The sequence below is a fragment of the Neolamprologus brichardi genome, chromosome 15 (assembly GCF_056152115.1).
Source record: "Neolamprologus brichardi isolate AB-2024 chromosome 15, ASM5615211v1, whole genome shotgun sequence".
Lineage (NCBI taxonomy): Eukaryota > Metazoa > Chordata > Actinopteri > Cichliformes > Cichlidae > Neolamprologus > Neolamprologus brichardi.
Window position 1 is genome coordinate 22,832,099 of NC_142118.1, and position 22,518 is coordinate 22,854,616.

The 22,518-nt window shown below is 41.9% G+C and overlaps 1 protein-coding gene across 1 annotated transcript in view; it reads left to right on the forward strand.

The window, feature by feature from the left end:
• Positions 1–22,518, forward strand: part of col12a1b (collagen, type XII, alpha 1b) — a 154,982-nt gene that overhangs the window by 126,376 nt on the left and 6,088 nt on the right. Inside the window, exons 63-74 of the mRNA XM_087852439.1 lie at positions 4,729–4,887; positions 6,787–6,864; positions 9,532–9,618; positions 12,757–12,810; positions 13,123–13,218; positions 14,061–14,114; positions 19,629–19,682; positions 19,785–19,838; positions 20,034–20,105; positions 20,191–20,226; positions 21,445–21,511; positions 21,623–21,808. Of these exons, the coding sequence (XP_087708565.1) occupies positions 4,729–4,887; positions 6,787–6,864; positions 9,532–9,618; positions 12,757–12,810; positions 13,123–13,218; positions 14,061–14,114; positions 19,629–19,682; positions 19,785–19,838; positions 20,034–20,105; positions 20,191–20,226; positions 21,445–21,511; positions 21,623–21,808 (997 nt within the window). The remainder of the gene's footprint in view (positions 1–4,728; positions 4,888–6,786; positions 6,865–9,531; positions 9,619–12,756; positions 12,811–13,122; positions 13,219–14,060; positions 14,115–19,628; positions 19,683–19,784; positions 19,839–20,033; positions 20,106–20,190; positions 20,227–21,444; positions 21,512–21,622; positions 21,809–22,518) is intronic.

Consider the following 22,518-nt stretch of genomic DNA (forward strand, 5'->3'; position numbering starts at 1 on the left):
GTTTTTGGAGAGGCCAGCGATCATGCAGGGCCACTGCTTGCAACGCTACGGTCAGTTTCCTTTTGAGATTTATTTTCCCATCATGCTCGGTGGAAATTTACATGAAGAAAAACAATTGACAAACGAAGCAGAAACAGAAGGAGTTCATGGCTTTGATCTGGCAAAGAAAACAAAAGGGGAAAAGGGAAGGCGCCTCGACCGGACACGGTTCTGCCTGAGAGCATGGAGAGAGCACTCCTATTGGTTACTGATGTTCATGTGATCGAACTGCACTATTTACCCAAACCAAGACAAAAAAGTCTTTAATTAGAATTAGAGTTAATTATAATGAATCAGTTGATCATGATAATGGTGATAATGAGTGTGCCACAACTTTATCATGATTGTATGGTGACCTTTAACCTCTGTTGAAAAGTTTTTTGGTGCTGGGATACATGTGGACTGTATCCTGGACTTTTAAGTCAGCTTTTCTTTAACAGAAGGCGTAAAAATATTGTCTTTTAAAATGCAGATTCACCGAGTCAGAGTCCCACATGTGCTTAGTGTGATAAAAACCCTTAAAACATGCAGAACTGGATCTTGAGGGGAAATTCTTCTTCTTTGAGGCGGTCAGGGGTCAATTTTAGCTCGGGGCTATGTGCTCTACTGCGTGGTGGACACATGGACAACACAATGGCTTTTAGGTCTCTCCAGCAGCAGCAATTAAAACCAGCTGAACTGAAGAAACTTTAAGATTTAAAAGCTTGTCAGAGAAAGGAGTTGATTTAAAATTGTGCTTTAGCCTGAGCGCAGCTGTTGCTGAACCAGATTTACTGAGCTGTTGTCAGTAAAAGACGTCGGCCACATCACCACGCTTAGACTCCACTAATCCTTTTCCCCTCTGAGCGCTTCACCAACCAGCTTGCTCAGCACTGGAAACATCCCTGAAATCTTTCCTCAGATGTGTTTAACAGCAGAGATCCATCAGAGCGTCAGCTCTGTTGCAGATACCTTAAGGGTTTAAAGTACCGCTGCCCCCCGACGGGCCCAAACAACATTTGCATAAGCGAATAAACAGGCCATCATCGAACAATCAGCGCCAAGTAACTGCAGAGAAATCGATTAACGGGCCAGCCAGTAGCTGTAGCTCTGACAGGAAGACGCGACAGGAAATAAAGATGCTCTGACTAATAGAAACATCTCAGAGATTATACAGCTGGAGCCAGATGGATAAAACTGAATTCAGGGAAGGAAAGCGCATAAATATTCTTTATGCTATGCCTGACATGTTTTTTTTTTTTTTTATGAATCTCAACTATCTTGAAACTCTGCACATGTGCACAAACCTCATTTCTACTTTCCAAAGAAGTGAATGTTGCCTTAGCAGAGGAGGGAAATGTCAGTTTACTGTTCTCGAGGCTGAAGTCGTGACCAGAAGAAAGGGATAAAGTAACGTAGGACCATCCATGAGCAGGATGATGGCAGAAAAAGAAGACTGGAGAAGAAAAACGATCAAACTGTGTACTCACCGAACTTTATTGAGGTTCGTGAAGTGAATGGCGCCTTATTTTTCATCTTCACTTCAACATGTCAGCTTTAACTCGCCCAATATTAGTCAGCTTATTAACTCAGCTTTCAGCTCTCTGGACCTGAGTTGTTCTTCAAACTGCAGTTCCTCTAATGGCCACTTGAGGCAGGCTCCAACACTAAGTCAGTCCCTACAGACATTAATGTTAAAATGTTCGATGCAAACAGCAGAAATGAGCATGTTTACAGACTGATGGAAGAAGCAGTTTTGTCTGCTTTGTCCCACTAAAGTTGAGTACTAGCATTACTGAGCACATCCACAGAGGATGTTGTTAGTAAAGTGATTTGTATAGGGACACTCCTGAACTCACCCCTTTACTACCAGGGATCACATTCCCAGCTGTTCAAAGCCTTATAAGGACAGGCTTCAGTGTCCCTGTGTGCCTCGTGCTGTCGAAATAAATTCAACTCCAGCGACGGCACATAAATGTGGAACTTGTCCTGCTGACCTGAGGTCAGATGAACAGAGCGAGGGCGTGTATGGCCTCGGCACACGCTTTCATCTCTGCTCGTGTAAACATCGTCAGCCTGGAGCTCAAACGTTACATCCAGACTTTGGTATGAATGGTTTAAGGGGCTTTCCAACAATGGCAGAGGAGCTTGTAAACTGGCAGCTGTAATTGGTCCATTTTTCATCGTAAGTAAAGGAGGGAAGAAGAGCGTTTAGTCAGACACTCTGGTTTCATGACTTGTCGTTGCTACGATTTACTGCTGTTACCAAACTTTGAGTATTTTGTAAAGAATAAGGAAGGTTGCTGGATTGTCTGTTACTCTTTGCACCTCCTGAAGACAAATCTCTTCAAAGAAACCCATAAAACTAATGATATAGATGCTTTCCAAACAAAGATTGCACACGTTTAATGTTTAGAAAGATGAACAAAACATTCATAGATCACATCATCATAAAATACACTCGCATGTTTCTGCAGAGTGGCGTGTACAGGGTTAATTATTTATGGAATTAAAGCTTTATGGAACCGTGTTTCAGTTTCAATCATGAAGTCCCGTCTTCAGCAGCGCCTTTATTTTGGCAGGTCTCCTTCCTGTAATAGCTGATATTAACCACAACAGCATCCACACAAGGACAATACATCAGCTCTTGTTTTACAGGAACCATGTATCAGACCTTCCTCTGAATCTCTGAGGATTTTTCCAGCCTGAAGAGAATGAAATACTGTATGCTCTCACTTTTGGCACAAAGCTGTTCATGTTTCAATACTGGCAGCTTCAGTGTGATCATATCAGTGCTCTTACTGGCTTTTAAAATCCTTTAAATTTAACAGAAGAGCGAGTCCAGTTAAAGCGTTGACATGCTGAAAGCTTTAATGGTACCTGCTGACTTCATGAAAAGCAGATAAACGCTGCGTTTCCCTCCATGAAGTGTTTCTTGGACACCTCGGTGCTTCTGCGTTCTGTTAAACATGACTGACCACAAGCAGCGAGCTGCCCTCGCCGCCGCCACTCTGTGGCTTTGTAGAGGTCACGTTTTCCCTCCATGCATCCCGACTCGCTTCGATGAAAAGCCGCTGCAAAGGCGGCTCTGATGCTCCACCACAAAATGACGACATGATGCGGCGAGGGTGACGTGACTGAGGAGAAATGCAAATTGTGGTGTTGTGTGTACGGCGAAGCTGCCACAGTTATTTTACTGTTTGGAGTTGTACAAAGTCCATCGGTGAGATAGAAGGAAAGAATTCAGGGTAGATTTGGCCTCTCGATGAGCATTTCCAGCTGAATCTGGAATATTTCAATTAGATGGAGGAATCTTTCAGCAGATAAAACGATTTGTTCACAAGTCTCTGGACCTGCATCTACACCGACGCGTACCTTTAAAAATTCTCTGGCTTACAGTGAACAACTTTAACTCTGCAAACCTGCTGACTTCACAGTACACTGGTATAAATAATGATGCCAGTGGTGGGTATTTATCAGAAAAGCAAAAAGTTACTGAATGAAACGCTTGGAGTGTTTGGACAGATGAAAGCTGAGAGAGCCGTTTTCCTTGTGGTTATTAATTATCCCACAATAGTTTAATTTAATTCAAAATAATCTGTTTAATAGCTTCAAAAAGTAAGAAAATGTAGCATGAATGTCAGAAATATTTAGGTGTCGCGTTGAAGTGAAACAATAAATGTTTTACAATTTAAAAAAAAAACCTGTTAGAACATCGGTGCCTAAAGGCACATTCACACCTTGGGTCTAATGGTTTTTGGTTTGATTTCACATTATTCCCCTGGTGTTGGCCAGAACCGCACAAAACTCAGACTGACATTCATCTTTCAGACACATTCTATGCAGCTGCACTTAAACAAATGCTGAGGAGCTCATTAGCAGCTGAGTTTTATGTAGATGCTTGTAATTAAGTGGATTAGGTGTAATTATTGAAGGCTTTTGCTTTAACGTCGCCTCTGACTACCAGAGTGCAGCGTCAGCGAAGAGCCCTCCAGTTTGCTCAGTTTAGCAGGATGACTCGTCTGCCCTCGAGTCAGGACATGGTAAAAAAGGTTTAATAACAGAGTTTAATAGTTTAATAATAATGTTGTAAATAGGTTGGAACTATTTAAAATGAGATAGGACGGTGGTGGTGGTTAAGATGGTTACCATTTACCCAAAAGTTCCATAGACTTCCTGTGCAAAGTAAACCTGTAGTATAAACACATGGGATGTTTAAAATGTAAGTGGTAAATATTTGGTTTATTATTTGGGAGTTTCAACACATTCTCATTCTTGGCATGTCACGAGGAAAATGGAAGCAGCATTTATAAAAGTTGAGGATTTCCTTTTATTTGACATCTTTAAACATGATCCCGTAAGGACAAGAAAAATGAAAAACGGATGTTTCCTTGTGAAATACTCATATTTGCAGGGCAGTAACAAGAAAGAGTTTAAAAGGTCAAAATCCAAAGCACTGCAGGGATGTCTTTAGAACATGATGGAGATACCCCTCTTTCTGAATGGACAGAGGGGAAGTGCTGTTTTCCCTCCATGTGAGCGCTCGTATACTTCTGCATGATCGAGCCTGTTCATCCACAGCCTCCGCCATGGGCTCGGCAAAACCTAATAATGTGCAGGCTGCGAGAATGAAAACCAGACATGGCACATGGTCGTAGAACAAAGAATGCGCCAATAAAATCTCTCCTTCCTTTCTCTTTCTGTCTGAAGCTGCACATCCTGGTTTCACCCACCAACGTCCAGCTCAACATCGACTGCCAGGTAGTGGCCGAGAAGCAGATCAAGGCCGCTGGAAACATGTCCAGCGACGGCTACCAGGTCCTGGGCAAGATGTCCAAATCCATCGGCTCCAAAGGAGAATCGGCAACTGTAAGTGAACTCTGCGTTCACACAAACAGGAGACTGACGTTATCTACCGACAAATGATTTTATCTCTATTTTACTTTGACTGCAAATAGTACAAAAATTTCAAAGCAAATTAAATTGACACAGATTTCATCTGTTTCTTTATATAATCCAGGTAACCAATAAGAGTTTGTTGATCTTTAGCATCTTCTGGTCCTACTTTTAAAGTAGGGTTGGGTGATACAGTAAGACTTTTCTAACACGCCATCAGACAAAAAAAACAGCCTTTGTTTGCAGCCTGCTTTCCCTTACTGCTCACATACTTCACATGCAAAATCACCTTGTTAGGTTTCTTCAGTTGATGCACGCCTTCCACTCTAAATCATTTACCAGCAGTTAGATATTAAACAATCAGGGTGCACAGCTTATAAACTGGGTGACAGAAGAGTTTAGCAATACGTGGCTAACTGAACTAGCTGTCGAGAAGACTTGTTACCTCGGAGAGTTACAAAAAACAGGAAGTGAGGCTTCCACGTAAGTGTCAGTTCTCTACAGCACTACATTCACCATCATGCTGATGTCTGTGTCTGTGTTTGAACTCTCTGTTTAAAGATGCTTTGTTCAGCAGTCTCACAAGTTCGCATTGTACAGTGTTGAATTCTCACTAAACTGGCAAAAAAACTGAATAACAAATAAAAAATTTCCGCCAAAACTAAAACTTAAAACTGGGGTTTATTTACTAGTTCCGACACCCAACCCTCCCAACACCATCCATCCATTCGCTTCCGCTTATCCTTTTCAGGGTTGTGAGGGGTGCTGGAGCCTATCCCAGCTGTTTTAGGGTGAGAGGCAGTTTACTCCCTGGACAGGTTGCCAGTCTGTTGCAGGGCTAACACATAGACAAACACAACCATTCGCACTCACATTCACTCCCACATTCACACCTTTGGGCAATTTAGAGTTTCCAATTAACCTATCCCCACTAAGTGCAAGTCTTTGGACTGTGGGAGGAAGCCGGAGGACCCACGCAAACACGGGGAGAACATGCAAACTTCACACAGGAAGATCCCAGGCTGATTGCGGAATTGAACTCAGGACCTTATTGCTGTGAGGCAACCACCCTACCAACACGTTCTATGAAATTCAGCCTGGTAGATTTGTGTTATCTTGGTGAATGACAGACAAAAATCAAGAACCAAGGTGAAAGCTGAGGTGGAGAAAAATGAAGTAGCACAATTATAAAATGTTAGCTGCTGCTGACTTTATCAGCGCAAAACAAACAGTGCAGCTTTTTACCTTAGCTGTAAAAGGCTGGTGGGGTATTGTCATCACCCCTACGTTTGTGAATGTGATAACTGGAGCAGGTAGCCACGTATATTTTCAAATTGACACAATCAGTGCAGATACCAAAAATCGTTTGAATCTCAGTTTTCTGAGAATCTTGTGGATTTGATAACGATGTAGGATTTTGAAATTGATACCTGAGGTGTGTCTGCTAGGAGGCTGAGGGGTAGCATTGCTGTCAGCAGTATTCTTATTCGTTGCCGTACATTTAGTTTGAATACTGAACAAACTCTGAGCAGAGAGCGAACTGAACACAATCCACAGCATTTTGAACATTTTGTAATTAATTTAAAGTTTTGTTGTTTCTTTTTTTTTGGGGGGGGGGGGGGGGGGGGGATACAGAGAGGTTGTAGATAATTCAAACAGACAGTGAAATGAGTTTTACACGGCGCCACATGTAAATCAATCAGCAGGGTTGTAATGCGAGCCTTTCTCCCCGGGGCTGATGGGACTCGGCAGTGCCTCATTCTCTGCTGTTTTTCTGCATGTCCTCTGGGAGCTGTGGAGGGTGTATCACAGACACATGTACCACTACGCCATATCCATGTTTTTGTTTTTTTCTCCCCTCCTTCTCCACAGTTCCAGCTCCAGATGTTCGACATTGTCTGCAACTTGGCCTGGACCAGCCGAGACAGATGCTGTGACCTCCCATCGAGGGTAAGGGAACCCCGACCTCCACAAAGCCTTTGAGCCTAACATATTTAGCATGTGCCCACTTTGGCACGCCGTCGCTCCTTTAGCCTCAAACCGGCAGCTGAGTGACGACGATAAACTGGCGCTAGCTTCGACTCCAGATAATCAGCTGTGCTGGGGAGTATATCCTCCGAACGTCTACTGGGATTAAAGAATATAGAAACAGCTGATGAAGTTTTGGCCGATAGGGTGCAAAGATTTCCTTCCCAGATATAATTTTTTTATTCAACCTTGAAAACCCCACACCAAAAAACCCATCTGAGTTATTGGAAAAATAAAGTGTTTGCTGTTTTCACAGCCTGATTGGACACATGCACACTTTGGGTTTTCTTTAAGTCTGAAAGTGAAGAAGAGGTTGTAGTGAGGTTGTCTTGGTACACGAAGATCAATTTAATTTCTACGTCCAGCAATAAACGACCCATATATCTCAGAAACTCACACTGGCTTGTAAGTGTACACTTTTCTGTCTTTGGCTTTTTTTCCATCTATGGAGCATCTTGGGGATGTTGATCATCTCATAAAGGGGTGCTATCAGGCCAGCTGGTTCTCTGAAAGAAACCAGACCAAGGAAAAATGCACAAAAACTTTATTGATGCATTTAGTCACAGTTAAAAGTGATGGTAAAACACAGACGAGTGTGTTTGTACTGTAACACTCAGCAGGGAGAAGTGTGACCTTGATTTGCCTTTGAAGGGATTTTTAGACCCAGCAGCAGATCAAAGCAGAGGACTCGTAATCAGAGTCAGAACCGGCTCGAATCACAGAGGGAAATAAACTGGGTATATATGATATGCAGTGGCGTGTGAGCCTAAAAAAAAAAAAGCACAGTGAATTATGGGAAAATAAAATGTTTATTAAACGTAAAAACTGATTTATTTAATAATCTAAGCTAAATTATGTTCAGTACTTACATTTTATTAAAAAACAACAACAACAACAACAACAACAACATGAACTGGGTGTCCCGTTATCATAGCTAGGTTTCCAAAGAAACTGAAGTGCAAAAAAACATTGATTTGACATGTAATTTAATTTTTATTTAATTAAAAATTGTGAAAAAAAGAAAAAAGATATATATAGGAGTGAGATTCAGAAATGAAACCATCTTTTGTGGACTTATCCCTTTTAACACGGACTCAAAATTTAAAAACATTTTTTTAAAAGTCCTGTGGTCGATCAAATTGTTCATAGACGCTGCATCCTATCCACTAAAGAGACAAAAACTTGTTGAGCAAAGTTCAAAGTATGGTACAGTACAGGTAACTTGCACATCTATGAAGGCACCATTAATGCTACATGGCAGAAGACTTTGGAGAAAATCTTGATGAATTTCAGCAGGACTGTGCCAAACCACATTCTGCACGTACTCCAAATACATGCTTTAGTGAGCACCAACTCACAAATCAGTCCTCTCAAATGGTTTTACACTGTATGCCGAAGACCCGCGAATATTAGCAAGAGAACAGTCCAACAAACAGACGATCCACTGTGAGCAGCACTTGACGACTGTGGGGAGGAAGAATTCCTTTTTTAACAGGAAGGGACCGCCCCTCCCTTAGCCTCATTCTGATGGCGGACAGTTAGATGGTGATCAGAAAGAGAAGGAGGAACAACAGTAGTGTTTGGAGATCTTAATTTTTAGGCCGTAGAGAACTCGAGAACATATGAATCTCATTCATCCAGGGCAGGTCCAAATGTTGTTTGTGAAAATGCTTTCTGGTGTTTGTCAAGCTCTTTGTGGGGTGAAAATCTGTGTAAGAACACAGTAAGAACAAATCTACAGTAAGAACAGCTCAGGCTGTGGTTAAGCGGCTGCCCTCTCTCAGTGTGACGGTTTCTCACTTCGGTCCCAGCAGAGATCTCCAGAGACGCAGCAACAAATGGAGCTTTGTTTGAGCGCAGTATGTCTGCAGCTGGATGTACAAAACATTTTGAAAAGTGCTTCAACTCCAGCGGATTATTATCTAAATTGCTGCCGAGCAGGGACAGCTGCTTGATTGGTTAAATGATCCAAACTGAGGCGATCTGCGAGGACTCGGTGGAAATATCCACCCAGACAAGAGGAGTTTCACATCCATGTGAAAGTCCTGCGTGAGCTGAAATATCCACACATCGGGTCCAAGATGAGTGTTTAGCAAATGCTTTAAATCCAAGCAACTCTGTGAACATCATAGTTAGCATTCCCAGTCGGCGTGAATAGGAAAGGATGTCATCATTATTCAGAAATACTCACAACACAGGATTTTTCTTATCAGTTGTACTATGGGCCATGCTTCCCTTACACTGATGGGATTTTAGAGCTTCGTGAACAGAAAGTTCATGTAAGAAGCTTATATGAACTACATGAAGCCTGTAGTTTACTTTCACTGTCTTTGTCAGTGAAGCCGATACCAATAAATGATACCACAGGGCGCCACACAGCACAGTTTTGGCTCTGCTCAACACCTCGTGGAAGACTTTTTACTTGCAGACATCCTGTGCAGAGTCTTTGTGCAATGAGAGTCGTGTGACTGTTCAGCAGCGATTTCAAAAGGAATTTCATTTGACCTCGCATGATTCGCAATCCGTGCCTTACTTTTGCATTTTTACCATTGTTTTGACAGTTAAATTGTTTTCTTCTTTCACAAACAGAGAGATGAGATGAAGTGTCCGTCTCTTCCTAACGCCTGCACCTGCACCTCGGAGGCCAACGGGCCGCCAGGACCTCAGGGACCAGTGGTGAGAACAAACTGTTATCCATTTTTGTAGGGCTCTTTTCTATTCTAAAGACAACTGTGAATGTTAACCAGTGTACACAAATGAAATGCATAAAATCGAGAGCGTAGGACAGGTGGATGGTGCCCTATGCCATGTGAGGTCTCTACGGTGCGATCGGTTATAAATGAAGAACCAGACAGCCGGTAACTTGTCAGCTCCCTGATTGTGAAACTCAGGGCCTGGAGGAATTGGAAGGTCATTCAAAAGCAGGTACTATTTCTGGGGCTCCAGTTTGATTGGACCACTGCCCCAGTCCTGTGGTCCAATCAGCTTTGGTGGATGGCAGGATGAGGAAAGAGCTGTCAGGAGGGCAAGGCAGCATCAAGTGGCTTGGTAGATATAGTAGAGATAATGCTTTTATTGTGAAATCTTTAGGCCTTTATGAGGATAATGTGAGCAAAGAGACACATTTAGAGACACCTGCTGAAGTTAGCAAAAACACTCACAAATGGCTACACGTATAAAATCCTTAAAGGTGGTTTGCTACACCCAGTTAGCCTCTAACACAGTCATGATGATGGTAAAAGCAGTGCTCAGTTTCTAATTTAAATTATCTTTTAAATTACATTTCAAGCACATTTGTTTTTAAATTTATCATTTACTGCTTCAAACAATTTTCACTCAGGGCAGCTTTTTACAGACTCAGGACCACCTTATCTCAGCAGAACTCACTGATATTCATACAGAATGGTATGAGGCCTTTACACTTTCAGACTCATGGAAGTCGCAGACAGCGCAGGGAAGTGGGGAGTACTGCAATAAAAAGGAATGTATAGAGAAACGTCAGCTGTTATCCTCACGTACAAGCAGTCAGAGGGAGGAGGCGGCTGCTGTAGGTTCATCCATCAGCTGTCAGACAGGCACCACAGTTTACTTTCTCCACTCTCTTAAAAGATTTTATGAGGCATTGCAAAGAGGTTTCCTGTGGTTAATGTGCTTCAGGACGAGGTATTCTCCCTCGTACAACATACAGCGCATAAGTGGCCATAAATAACCAGGAAGGCCAGAGCTTTGACTTATGCGTTACATGATAGCACAACCACTGTGGAAACGTGTTTCACTACAGAATACAAGCCCAGCATTACTTTTCTCAGGGAAGATACTTTTTAGTTAAAATAGATTTCACTTTAAAAAAGATGAACATACTCATCGTTAAATCGCCCGATAAATGGACTGAGAGCTTGAAACAGAATGCTTTTCTGCAGGGTCTGAAAATGCTGTTAAAACTATACAAGGCTGGAAATTCATTATTTACATCAACGTTGAATACAAAATCTGAAACTAGTTTGTTTATAAAAACCTAATTAGTAACAGAAAAAAACATGAAAATAAACGTAAAGCTGCCAAGATGTATGTGTGTGTGTGTGTGTGTGGGGGGGGTGTTGGTTGTTTTTAAATGAACCTCAGGAGGAAATGTTCTTCGTGCATTTATCTGCAGAGTCACGAAATATTTACATATGATGGTGGCAGCTAAATCATAAAATCATTTCATGGCTCTGCTCGGGCAGCTCAAAGCGCTCATTAACCAAAACCACATTTCTCTCTGAAAGGGAAACTTCACACAGCTCGCAGACACCGAGCTCCATCTGTCAGACCAACGTCCTCCAGTGACGTCTCATCACTCGCCGTCTGTCACTCTGACAAACGTACAAGTCTGAGAAAGAAAAATAAAAGGTGGAGAGTTAGAAGTTAGGAGCTGACACCACCAAATTCTAGCTACACAATCTCAGTTCTGACTAAAATGTTCCCAGTTCTTTCTTAATTGATCGAATGTAAACTTTGGACATGTAAACATGATTCAGATTTTGTCCCCCCACAGAGGGACAAAAGGGGGTCCTTTTGTCCCTCTGTGGGGGGATACTCCCACTAGGTTTAAATCTGGGACTCCCCACCATTTGACCTTAGAACTGAAGAAGCTTCTCGGATGAGAGGTGAAACGTCTTCAAGCAACTTAAAGAAGTCCAGACGCTTTTCTTTGCAAGCTCCTTTGACCATTCTTAACCATATATTTTTTTATTCTTGGATGGTATTAGAATAGCTTTGCATGACTCACAGTTCAATAATAATCCTTCTTTATCTCATCCTGGGCCTCCTCTCCTTTCAAGTCGACTTTCTTCTGACTGGCTGCCCCTCGTAAATGAAAGGTCTGAAAATGACAGAAAATAAAGAAAAGCAGAATTGGTTCTCAAGAGGCAACGCTCATTGTTTGGATTAAAATGCCCCCTTTCAACAGCATTAATGATTGCTTACTGTGCATTCAGGCCAAGGTTATTGTTATTATATTTAGCTAAAATAAAAACTAGACTTCTAAGAAAAAAACATGAAAGTAATTAAAAGAGATTGAAAACTTGGAAAATTAAGATAAAATACAAATATAAAAAAAATTGGACATGTTTTTGAGAGTCTGGATGTCTGCAAGACTGAGTTGACTGCTTTCAAAAAAAGTTTTTTAAAATTGTATCCTGCACAGATTTTTCTAAATCTTACCTCTGACTTAAGCCCTCCTCCACAATGATAATTAAAAAGACTAAAATCAACACTGAAATTAATGAAAAAAACAAACAAAAACTAAACAGACATCAGAAAATTCTCCCCGGGAACTAACTGAAATGAAATTTAATAAAAAAAAATCTCAAAATATACTAAAATTAGAAATCAAATGCTCATTAGAGCATGCAAAATGCATACACAGACCGTGCAAAGACTCTGCAAGTTAATATTTCAGCTTTAATGAAAAAAATAATCCGGCTTCACGCAGTGTTGTAAAACCTGATCAGGTGAGAGGGACTAGGCTCTCCTGCCGCCTGCAGCTTTTATAAGTGAGCTTTGTGCTTTCTGAATCACTGTGTTAACTGCTGAATAACTCCAACTATCTCTTGTCCTTCGGGAGGAAGCAGTTTTCCCACACAGGCTGTTAGGGGCTAGTGTCTGTGGGTTGTGACTGCATTCATGTAAGGCCTTACTCTGCTTCACATTTGTCCTCAGGGTTTTCTTCCAGACAGGCTCTCTTGTGGCATGTTCAGACTAACTTCCACTTCGTGCATCTCTTGCGTCCTTCTTATCCTTGTTGTGTTAACTAGAAAATCTTTTTCTTTTCAGGGTGCCCCCGGCAGCAAAGGTCCCAGAGGTGAAAGAGGAGAGCCCGGTTCTGCTGTAAGTTCCTGGGAAAAAAAATTCTCTATCGCATTTCCCTTCAACACTTGCTGCTTCACATTTTCCTGCAGGCTGAAGAAAATAAAAGATGGTACAAGTGCAAGAGCTTTGAGAAGCACATCTGATTCCACTTACTGATTGAGTGTTTGTGCTCTCCTTGTCCTTGATATGAAGGCTCGGTTCTATTAGCATTCCTTGTCTCCTGCCGGCCTTTTCCAAATATTTCAACAGTAGTACACTTCAACTGGGACAAGAGATATCAACAATAAATTCCTCCCATGTTTAAATATTTCTCTTGTCTGTATTTTGCAGGGACCGTTGGGCCCGCGGGGAGAAATTGGACCACCTGGGCCCATGGGTCTGCCCGGCCCTCAAGGACCGAGCGGGCTGTCGATTCCAGGAGAAGCTGTAAGTCTGTAAACACACCTGACATCAACACACACACAGAGCAGAGTGAGGGGGATTACTTAGTGATTTATTATAAAGAGAATTTACAAGCTGGGGAGTATCTGTGGCAAGGACTCACATTCTTTCATGTCTGAGGGAAAGAAGCGATACCAAGAAGCCTCCGAACGTCAGTATCACTGAATGTTAATAAATCGCAGCTTGGATTTCCGTCTCAGAGATTAGATGTACCCAGATTAAACTGAGATCACTTTCCAGAAAGGTCCCACGAAATAGAGGTTTGTGGAAAGTACTGGACAGTTTCTGCTGCTTAGTACTCCATTAATCTGACGATATTGTTAAAGGTTACAGTGGATTAAACAGGTTTTATGGATTAAAACATCCACTCGATTGAGGCTGTAGGTTTGATTTCAGATGCTGGGAGATACAGCTAATGCTTTTTTTTTTTTTTTACATTACCTTCAAGCTTCAAAACTCTTGTGCAACTATAAATCATAATGTAGTTTAAATATTTATATTTCACTTCTGAGTTTCCAGATGTGCCAAAAAATGCAGTTCCTCTAATGTCCTCTGGGGAGTCAGTCCCTATTGATGCCCATGTTAACTTTAAAATACTAGTAAGTTTATAGCCAATGAAAATGGTTTTGGTCTTTAAGCATGGTTTTCTCCTTGCAACATCCGTACAGGGTGGAATTTGTGGAAAGCACAAGAGTTTTGATTTATTTAGCAAGTCTTAATCTGGTTAATATTGCTATCATCTACATCAGTCACAGCTCCATCTCTAATTGTTCTGTCCCTCCGAGTCACCGTCTTCATTCATTAATGATGTTGCTTTCTGTTTTCAGGGCCGTCCTGGACCAAAGGGAGACCCCGGTGATTCCGGCTTACCTGGGCAGAAAGTAAGGGCAGCTCAGTTTGTGTTTGAAAGCAGGAAACTGGGGATAATTCACATTTTGACTACTGGTCTGGCACGCGGCCATATTGGCTGCACGCAGATGCTTTTCCAGCTGGGGAGAATTCAGAGAGAGAAGAGGCAGACCGTGCCTCCACTGCAGGTTTCTGAATATTACTTTTAAATTAAGTTTCTGCGTACATTCGAGCCAAGAACAAGTCGCCTTGATTAACAGTGCTGGATAAGTGTCAACCCGCGGCCAGCCACTACATCCTCCTCTCATTGAAAACTGTTTTATCTGGGAACGCATGAGCTGCCTGAAGACAGACGTGACACCTTAACTTTGTTGGCATGAAAGCGAAAGCAGTCTGTGTGAAATATTAAGTTACAGATATCAGATGGTGCTTTCATTTCTTCCTGGAAGGAAGCATCTCTCGTGTAGGCTGAATTGAAAAGAAGAATCCAGGCCAAACAGACAGAAGGTAAAGAAACGTGATACTGACCAGAGGTCAAAGGTGTGCTTGTGTTAAGATGAAGCCATAAGCAAGTAGGCCCCTGAAATGCCTAAAACCTCTAATTGGTTTTCTCCAGGCCATCTTCGGCCTCAGTTTGGTTGACCTGCTCAGGTGTTCCTGGCTTAAATGTGGAATGGTGTTTGTTTATAGCTTCAAGCTCGACCTTTAATTTAAACAGAGTGCAGCTTCCAACCTTAAAGGTTCCATGTCAAACTGCACAAAAACATTTTTGAAGCAGAGCTGCAGAAAAGGCGTGATCAACCAATTGAGTGCAGGTTCTGCTAACAGCTAAAACGTGCAAAAAGTTGTACGATAATCAATGGTTGACAAATTATTTCCAATAGATATCAGGAAAAATAAAGGTTCAGACAAAGTGGAGCAATCATTTAAAGAATAATTGTGGTTTATTTCATGGTAACTTTATGCTCTCTTCCTCTGTAGAAATTCGGGGAAACCAAAAGTTTGTTTATAGTCTGATTGAAAGAAAACAAGGAAATCAGCAGCTTGGAACGGATGTTTGGCTCTCCATCTGTCCATGCTTGCCTTCTGATTTAATCACAAACATATTCTTCCCCCACTGAACAGTTAGATAAAAAGTTACCCTAAATGATAGGCATATAGTGAATAGTTTGTAGCATAGTCCCCTCCTTGGGTCAGCCGATCTGAATTTCCCTGTAATCCGTTATGTTTTCTTATCTACTGGAATAAGTAAAGACGCACACACAGAAAAAACAAAACAAAAACGTTTTTTTCTACTTGTCTTGAAATTGGAGTAAGATAATCTCATCAAATTGTCAATGTGGAAATTATTACCATCAGATTTATTTATTTTTGGTCTATTGAGATTTGGCTGCACAAACCTGGTGGAAAATTGTTAGTTGCTTTGTCAAAACAGTGTTGTAAATCAAATAAAGTGGACCTATTATGTTTTTTTTCCCCCTTATAGTCATTATTTTTATCCTTGGACCTACCAGAGTAGCTTTACATGATTCACAGTTCAGAATAATCCATATTTAGCTTATATTGGGCCTCAATGCAGCTACTCGGATCATCCTCTGTCTGAAACCAATCATCAACGCCTCTCCATTACGGCCATCTGATTGGCTACCAAAATCATCCTGGTCAATGACCATAACCCCCGTACCTTATTTAAAATTTTTAACTCTGTGGTTAACCCTTCCCCGGACATGCCTTTAATTTATTCTCAGGCTCTTTGTGAGCGATTTCAAATTCACTTTTTAAAGAAGGTCTCATCTCTTAAGTCCTCCCTTCCCCCTGTTTTATATCCTCTCACCATTCCTGAGTGCATTTCAACTTTCCACCAGTTTGAGCCTGTGTCACTTTTGACTCTTAAGCAGCTAGTTGTTCAAATGAATAACACCAATACTGTGCTTGACATTCTTCCATCTCGTTTAGCTAAGGACTGTTTTGATGTAATCGGACCTAGTATCCTATTTCTTATGAACTTTTCCTTGCTCTCAGGCTGTGTTCCTTCGGCCTTTAAGCATGCTGTAGTCCACCTGATTCTTAAAAAAAGAAACTCTGACTGTTATGACCTTTCAAACTACAGACCGATCTCTAAGCTTTCGTTCTTGTCCAAGATCCTGGAGAGACTAGTTCTCTCCCAGCTCCAGGCGTACTTGGACACGAACAATATTGCTGAGAAATTTCAATCTGCCTTTAAGCCATTGCATAGCACTGAAACAGCATTGGTTAGAGTTCTTAATGATATTCTTGTAATCACTGATACTGGACGCTCTATGGTCCTAGTTTTACTGGACCTCTCTTCGGCCTTTGATATGCTGGACCATAACATTTTATTACTAAGACTTGAGCACACTGTGGGTATTAGAGGCACTGCCCTCGACTGGTTTAAATCATATCTCGCTGATAGATCCTTATCAGTTAATTTAGGCACCTTCTCCTCTTCCTCCGCTCCGGTCTGTTGTGGTGTGCCTCAAGGATCAGTTTTAGGCCCTATTCTTTTCTCGTTGTATTTGCTCCCTCTAGGCGCAATCTTTGAAAAATAGAATATCGCCTTCCACTGTTATGCCGACGACATACAGATCTATTATGAACTTACTGACGACCTTGCTGTGTCCCTGCACTACTTTCAAGAATGCATGCGGGAGGTCAAAGAATGGTTCCTGAGTAATTCTCTTGTTTTGAATGATAAGAAGACTGAGATTGTGGTGTTCAACAGTAAAATCCCTCGTGCCCAACTCTGTGCTGCCCTGGGTTCCTTTGCTAGCTCTTCCTGTGACTATGTCAGTAACTTGGGTGTACTGCTCGCTCTGCTGTAGTGAGATCTAGCTTCCACCAACTGCGCCTTATATCTAAGGCTAGGCATTATGTTCCACATGAGGACCTGGAGAAGCTTATTCACGCTTTTGTGACCTCCAGGTTGGATAATTGTAACTCTTTGTACTACGGTCTTCCCTCTTCTCTTCTTCTTAGACTGCAAACAGTCCAAAATGCAGCAGCCCGGCTCTTGACTGGTACCAGGAAATTTTGCCATATTACTCCTGTTCTAGCTAGCTTGCATTGGCTGCCCATAAAGTACCATATTCAATTTAAAATATTACTCTTTACATTCAAAACTATTAATAAATTAGTGCCAAGTTATCTTAGTGAACTTCTCAAACCACATACTCCTGCTAGAACACTCAGATCTGCCACTCAACTACTTCTGACCCAACCCAGATCTCGGCTGAAGTCCCGGGGTGACCGTGCGTTTGCTCTGGCTGCCCCGGTACTGTGGAATACCCTTCCTCTCGACCTCCGCGCATCTGATTCCATTGCACTGTTCAAATCACGACTAAAAACCCACTTATTCAATCTTGCCTTTCCCTCTAGTTAATATTTTTTTTCATGATTTTATATTATGCACTTTTATGCTCATTTAAATTCTTGTTTGCTCTGTACCTGTTGCTTTCCTATGTATCAGTGACAGCTACCTGCTGGCATACTTAGCACTTGCTTTGGTCCTATTTCTATTATCCTCCTCCTATTCTCTATCTTACTTGTTAAGCACCTTGGCATACCCTTGTGTGGCAGGAATAAGGCACGGCGGGTCCAGGGATCAGTGTTTTCGGACATTTTATTCACGACACCACACACCACCCACACACACACCTGAGTCTCCGTGTTTTAACGTGGCGGGCGTGATTGCGGATGCCGTGCAGGTGCGTCCGCCCTCCCTGCACGCCACCGCAGACCACGCCCCACCACACCTTGGTTTTTAAGTGTGCTTTATAAATAAAGTTTATTATTATTATTATTATTATTACCCCTCATAAACAAAAGGTTGGTTGGTGCTTCTGTGAGATTACCACATTCTTTGACATCATACAGATCCAAGACTAAAAATGAAACCAGTATTAAACTGATGTTTGAGCTTTGTGATCACAGGGACTACGTGTACCTGCGCAGGTCTTTTCTTGTGTTTAATAAGAACTGAATCCAAACCTGGGTAGAGTGGTGAAGAATCGATCCAATCCAAGTTTTAAAAAAATGACCGCTTTGCCAAAACACCTAAATCTACCGTTTTATCAAAGCCGTTACTATTCTGAGATAAGATGTTCCTTATTGTTGGTGCTTTGATGTAATGTTGAGCACCAGGAGCAGTTGGTCTTGTGTGAACGTGCAACCAACTTGTGTAGAAAGGAAGGGGATGAATAGAAAGGTTATGAAACAGCTGGACACTGCTTTATTTTTTACTCACAAAAAGGTTATGATTAAGTGTTGCGAATGGGCCTAACTGTAAATTTTGATAGATGAGGCTGAATGGTACCTGGAACATTTAAATGCAGTGCCAATAGGTCTTGAGCAAGTGTTGGGATGTGACAAGTGTTGGGAATGAAATCATGTCAAAAATTCACAGTTGCTACTCTTGGTTGGAAATCAGAGCTTCATGTCCAAGGTTGAACATGGAAGGCCTTGAAATAACAGATTAAACTGTCATTTTTTTAGATCATTTCTGGTAAAAATTTGTTAGGCTTGTCACTGAAAACTCATCTGAGAGTTTTAATAAACTCTGGGTCACCTTCAAAAACTTGGAAACAGTAGGCAACGTTTTGCCACCATGTTCACATTTAACATCCATATTTCCTTAAAAAAGTGTGCAACACGTATGGTATGTTTTCTGTGTGTGTGTCAGAGTTGTTAGTCAGCAGTGAATGAAACAGGCAGATTATATAACTGCCACTGGTGTAGTGCTTGGGTAATGTGTCAGTGAGTTCAACACGCTGTTTCAAAGAGTGTTTTTTTTCCCCAATTATTTATCGGTACTGAACGCCACCTGGGTGATGACGACTTTAGTTAAAAGCCCTTGCTTACTTATTTTATTTCAACTAATTCAGTGTTTGTAAGTAGAATTTCCCAAAAGACAACGAATTAGATGGAAAAACAAGAGTAATTAGTGCTACCTACTTCAAATCCTTTATTCAATAATTTATTTCTTCCAGTCAGCTCAACTAGTTAAACGACTGGAACAATTTACTGCCCTGCTCAAAGTGTTGTTGCACTGGAACAGCATGCACAATTGGGAATTAAACCTTCAACCCTTCACCCGCAGTCTTCATGCAGAGCTTCAGACTCATGAGTAAGACTGATTAATCAGCTTTTTATGCCAGTAAAACAAAATCCACGTGGACCGTATTGGAGCGACGAGGCTGCAGGTGACCATGTTGGAGCAGATGCTATAGCAACATGCATTTAATGAGTTGCAGACCATGCGGTCCTGGTTTATAATGGCCAATAAAACGGTTCTGGAATATATTATGTTCCTTGTAAATCTTATGCCAAGGCATCAAAGACCAGAGACAATAAAAATAGTGAGCAGGGTTTCTGAGCAAATGAGCAGGGGGGGAGAAAAAGACGTTTACTGTCCGGCACGACGCTGAAACAAACCAGCTCGAGTTGGTCAATCAGAGGAAAGGTGGACTTTCTGTTACAGATGATGAGCATAAAATACTTTTTTCTGAGGGGTCTTCTCATGTTTGCAGGGTTCTCGTGGTCCTCCTGGTCCTGTTGGCCCATTGGGACCCGCCGGAGTGAGGGTGAGTATAGCCAGGCTGCTTTTAATGGCATCCATGCGGTCTGAATTCTTTAAACATGAACTGTATGGCTTTAGGGTTTCAGTCCTGATCTTATATTTCCAGGGCCCTCAAGGAAAGGAAGGCCCAGCTGGACCTAGAGGAGCCCCAGGGCCCATGGTAAGACGTCTAATGGTTTGACACATGCACACCTCAGAGCTGCAAACCATGCGAACAATTGAGGCATTTAATTGCCTTTCCAAAGAGCTTTGTACTACCGAGTCTTTGCAGGCATATTTCCCAAGAGTCATCTTTGTCCTCTTTCCCACTCATCACTCATCATTATTTTTCTTACCCTTCTCTTTTTCCTTGCAGGGACCTCCAGGATCTCCTGGAGTACCAGGTACCACAGGAAAACCAGGAAATCCTGGAGACTCTGGTCCTCCTGTAAGTTTGCTGGCAGGGTTGTGTGTTCATTGAGCAGCACGTTGGGCCTGAAGAGTTCTTAACAGTTTTGTTTCTCTGGTTCTAGGGTCCCAACGGTCCAAAGGGAGACAAGGGAGAGAGAGTGAGTAAACCTACATCAAATGTTTTTGTCCACAAGTGATGATATTAAAAATATCCTACAACAAGCTGATGAAAACAAGAGGCTAGATTCCCTGTGCAGTTTCACGTTTCAGGAAATTTCTAATAATACATTTACATATAAGTGACTTGAGAAATGACAAATGGAGCAAACAGTAGGAAATGCTGGGAACTTATCACCTAGCATTACGAGTTGTTTGGAGTATTTTCCTGATGTACAACGTGTGACCAAAAAGTCCATGAAAGAAACTGCACCATTTTAAATGTGTCTGCTTCTGGATTGTCTTCATGTGCATGTTCATCTGGCATCCAGTGCGGTTGCCATTCTAAATTTTAGTCTGAAGCCCGATTTCAACATAGACAATTTTAACTTCAGGTTCAGAGAGAGACGAGGAATTTTTCTTTTTGGACATTTATTGGATTGCATCAGTGCTGAGGTGTTGAAATGCTCTGAGGCATCTAAGGGAGAACATTCAACAGAAACCAAAAATATACACACAGAAATTGGACGCCATCCTCGAAGTAGTCATCTTGTCCAGAGCTGCCGTGCTTCCAACACTGGGAACACTTCCTGGAAGTCCTGTTCTGTCAGGACGTCAAGCACCATCGGTAGTGCATGTTGGATCCGCTTCAGTTTGCCAACCTTTAACTTGAATTTCAATTTTTTTTGAAGAGCGAAGTAGCAGGGAACGAATGGAGATATTCATATTAGTGCACCCCATATTCTCCATAATGGAGCACCCATTTGCATCGCACCACTGTTGAGTTTGTTTGTGCAATAGGTTCTCCTAGGATGTTAAAGTAGAACTTGGTATGGACAATCCAAAGCTTCATGTGGGATGAATTCACTGAACCACCTGGAGAAAAACGAGTAGCCAGCTTCTGTTAGAGCTCCCAACTCTGCAAACCTTTTGACCAGGACTTTGGACTTTCGACAGCTCTTCCCCTGCTAGACTGCTGTTTGGTCTCTATAGCCTCAACCTTTGAGATAAAGGTGGGGGTCATTACAGCCGTTGCAAATGCTCCTTAGTGCAAAAGCAGCAGGTGGTCACAAAAATCCTGATTGAGCCACATTTCATTGAAAAGTTTCAGAGAAACATTTTTCTGACTCATATAAAGTCTGTGCACAATGACAATAAAGAACTATTCTATTCCATTCTTTACTGTTTTCCAATTTTAAATCCTGCCTGTCTGCACCCAGGGTGACTTTGCTCCTCAGAACATGATGCGATCCATTGCCAGACAGGTTTGCGGACAGTTAGTCCAAGGTACGTAGAACACATTTTCCCCCTCCTGACATGGATTTAGAAATCTCTGCCTCTTGGCTTTCACGATGTGGTTTGTAATGTTCTTGCTTTCTCTTCACCCTGCTGTTGCAGAACAAATGACTCGGGTGAACTCGTTATTGAATCAAATCCCCAGCAACATGTACCGCAACAATAACCCAGGCCCTCCGGGCCCTCCTGGACCTCCTGGCAATCAGGGACCCCGTGGAGAGCCGGGCGCCACAGGAAGGAACGGATTCCCCGGAAGTTCCGGATTGCCCGGCCAGCAGGGAGAGAGAGGTACGAGCCACCCCTGAGAAGTTGCTGCACGGCAGGAGAGGCTGACATCATGAACAAATGGAGTTAGAAAAATAAACATGAAGTCAAATGATTTCTAAAATGGGAACACAGAAGGCAGCAAAGTGATTATTTACTCTGCAGAACGTTTACCTAAGACGCACCAAACCATCACAGAATGCGAGAAAGGCCTGGCATCATCGTTAATCTGAATTTCAGTCCAGATCGAATCAAATAAAGCTGCTGATGCCAAAATGTAAAAATACTGCAGTGAAAAAAGTACTTCTAATGACCCAGAGACACTTACATCTTTTTTTTTGATCCACAAACAGCAAATTGTAATCTAAGGAGAATGGCCACTGCACACTGCATGTTTCATTTATCCAGATAGACTACTGGCACTCAACAAAACTTAGAAAACTCTGATCTAAATGATCATGAACATGGCTGCTAGTGCATTCATCCCTGTGTTCAGTCTTATTAAAGAAAACGGAATAACTACTGAAGATGTTGCCGGGCAGAATCAGAAATTAAATGTATTTGCATTGCACCCTCACCTTCTGCTCATTAAGGACCCTTTTTGAAGTCTGACATTCCTGTCTCACTTTATGTAACAAAAATTCAGGAAACATATTTCAGAAGAGGCAAAAAAAAGTTCCAAAGCCAAGTTCTACCACAGGGAGGACCTTTTAAGTAGGAGCTCTTATGTAAGG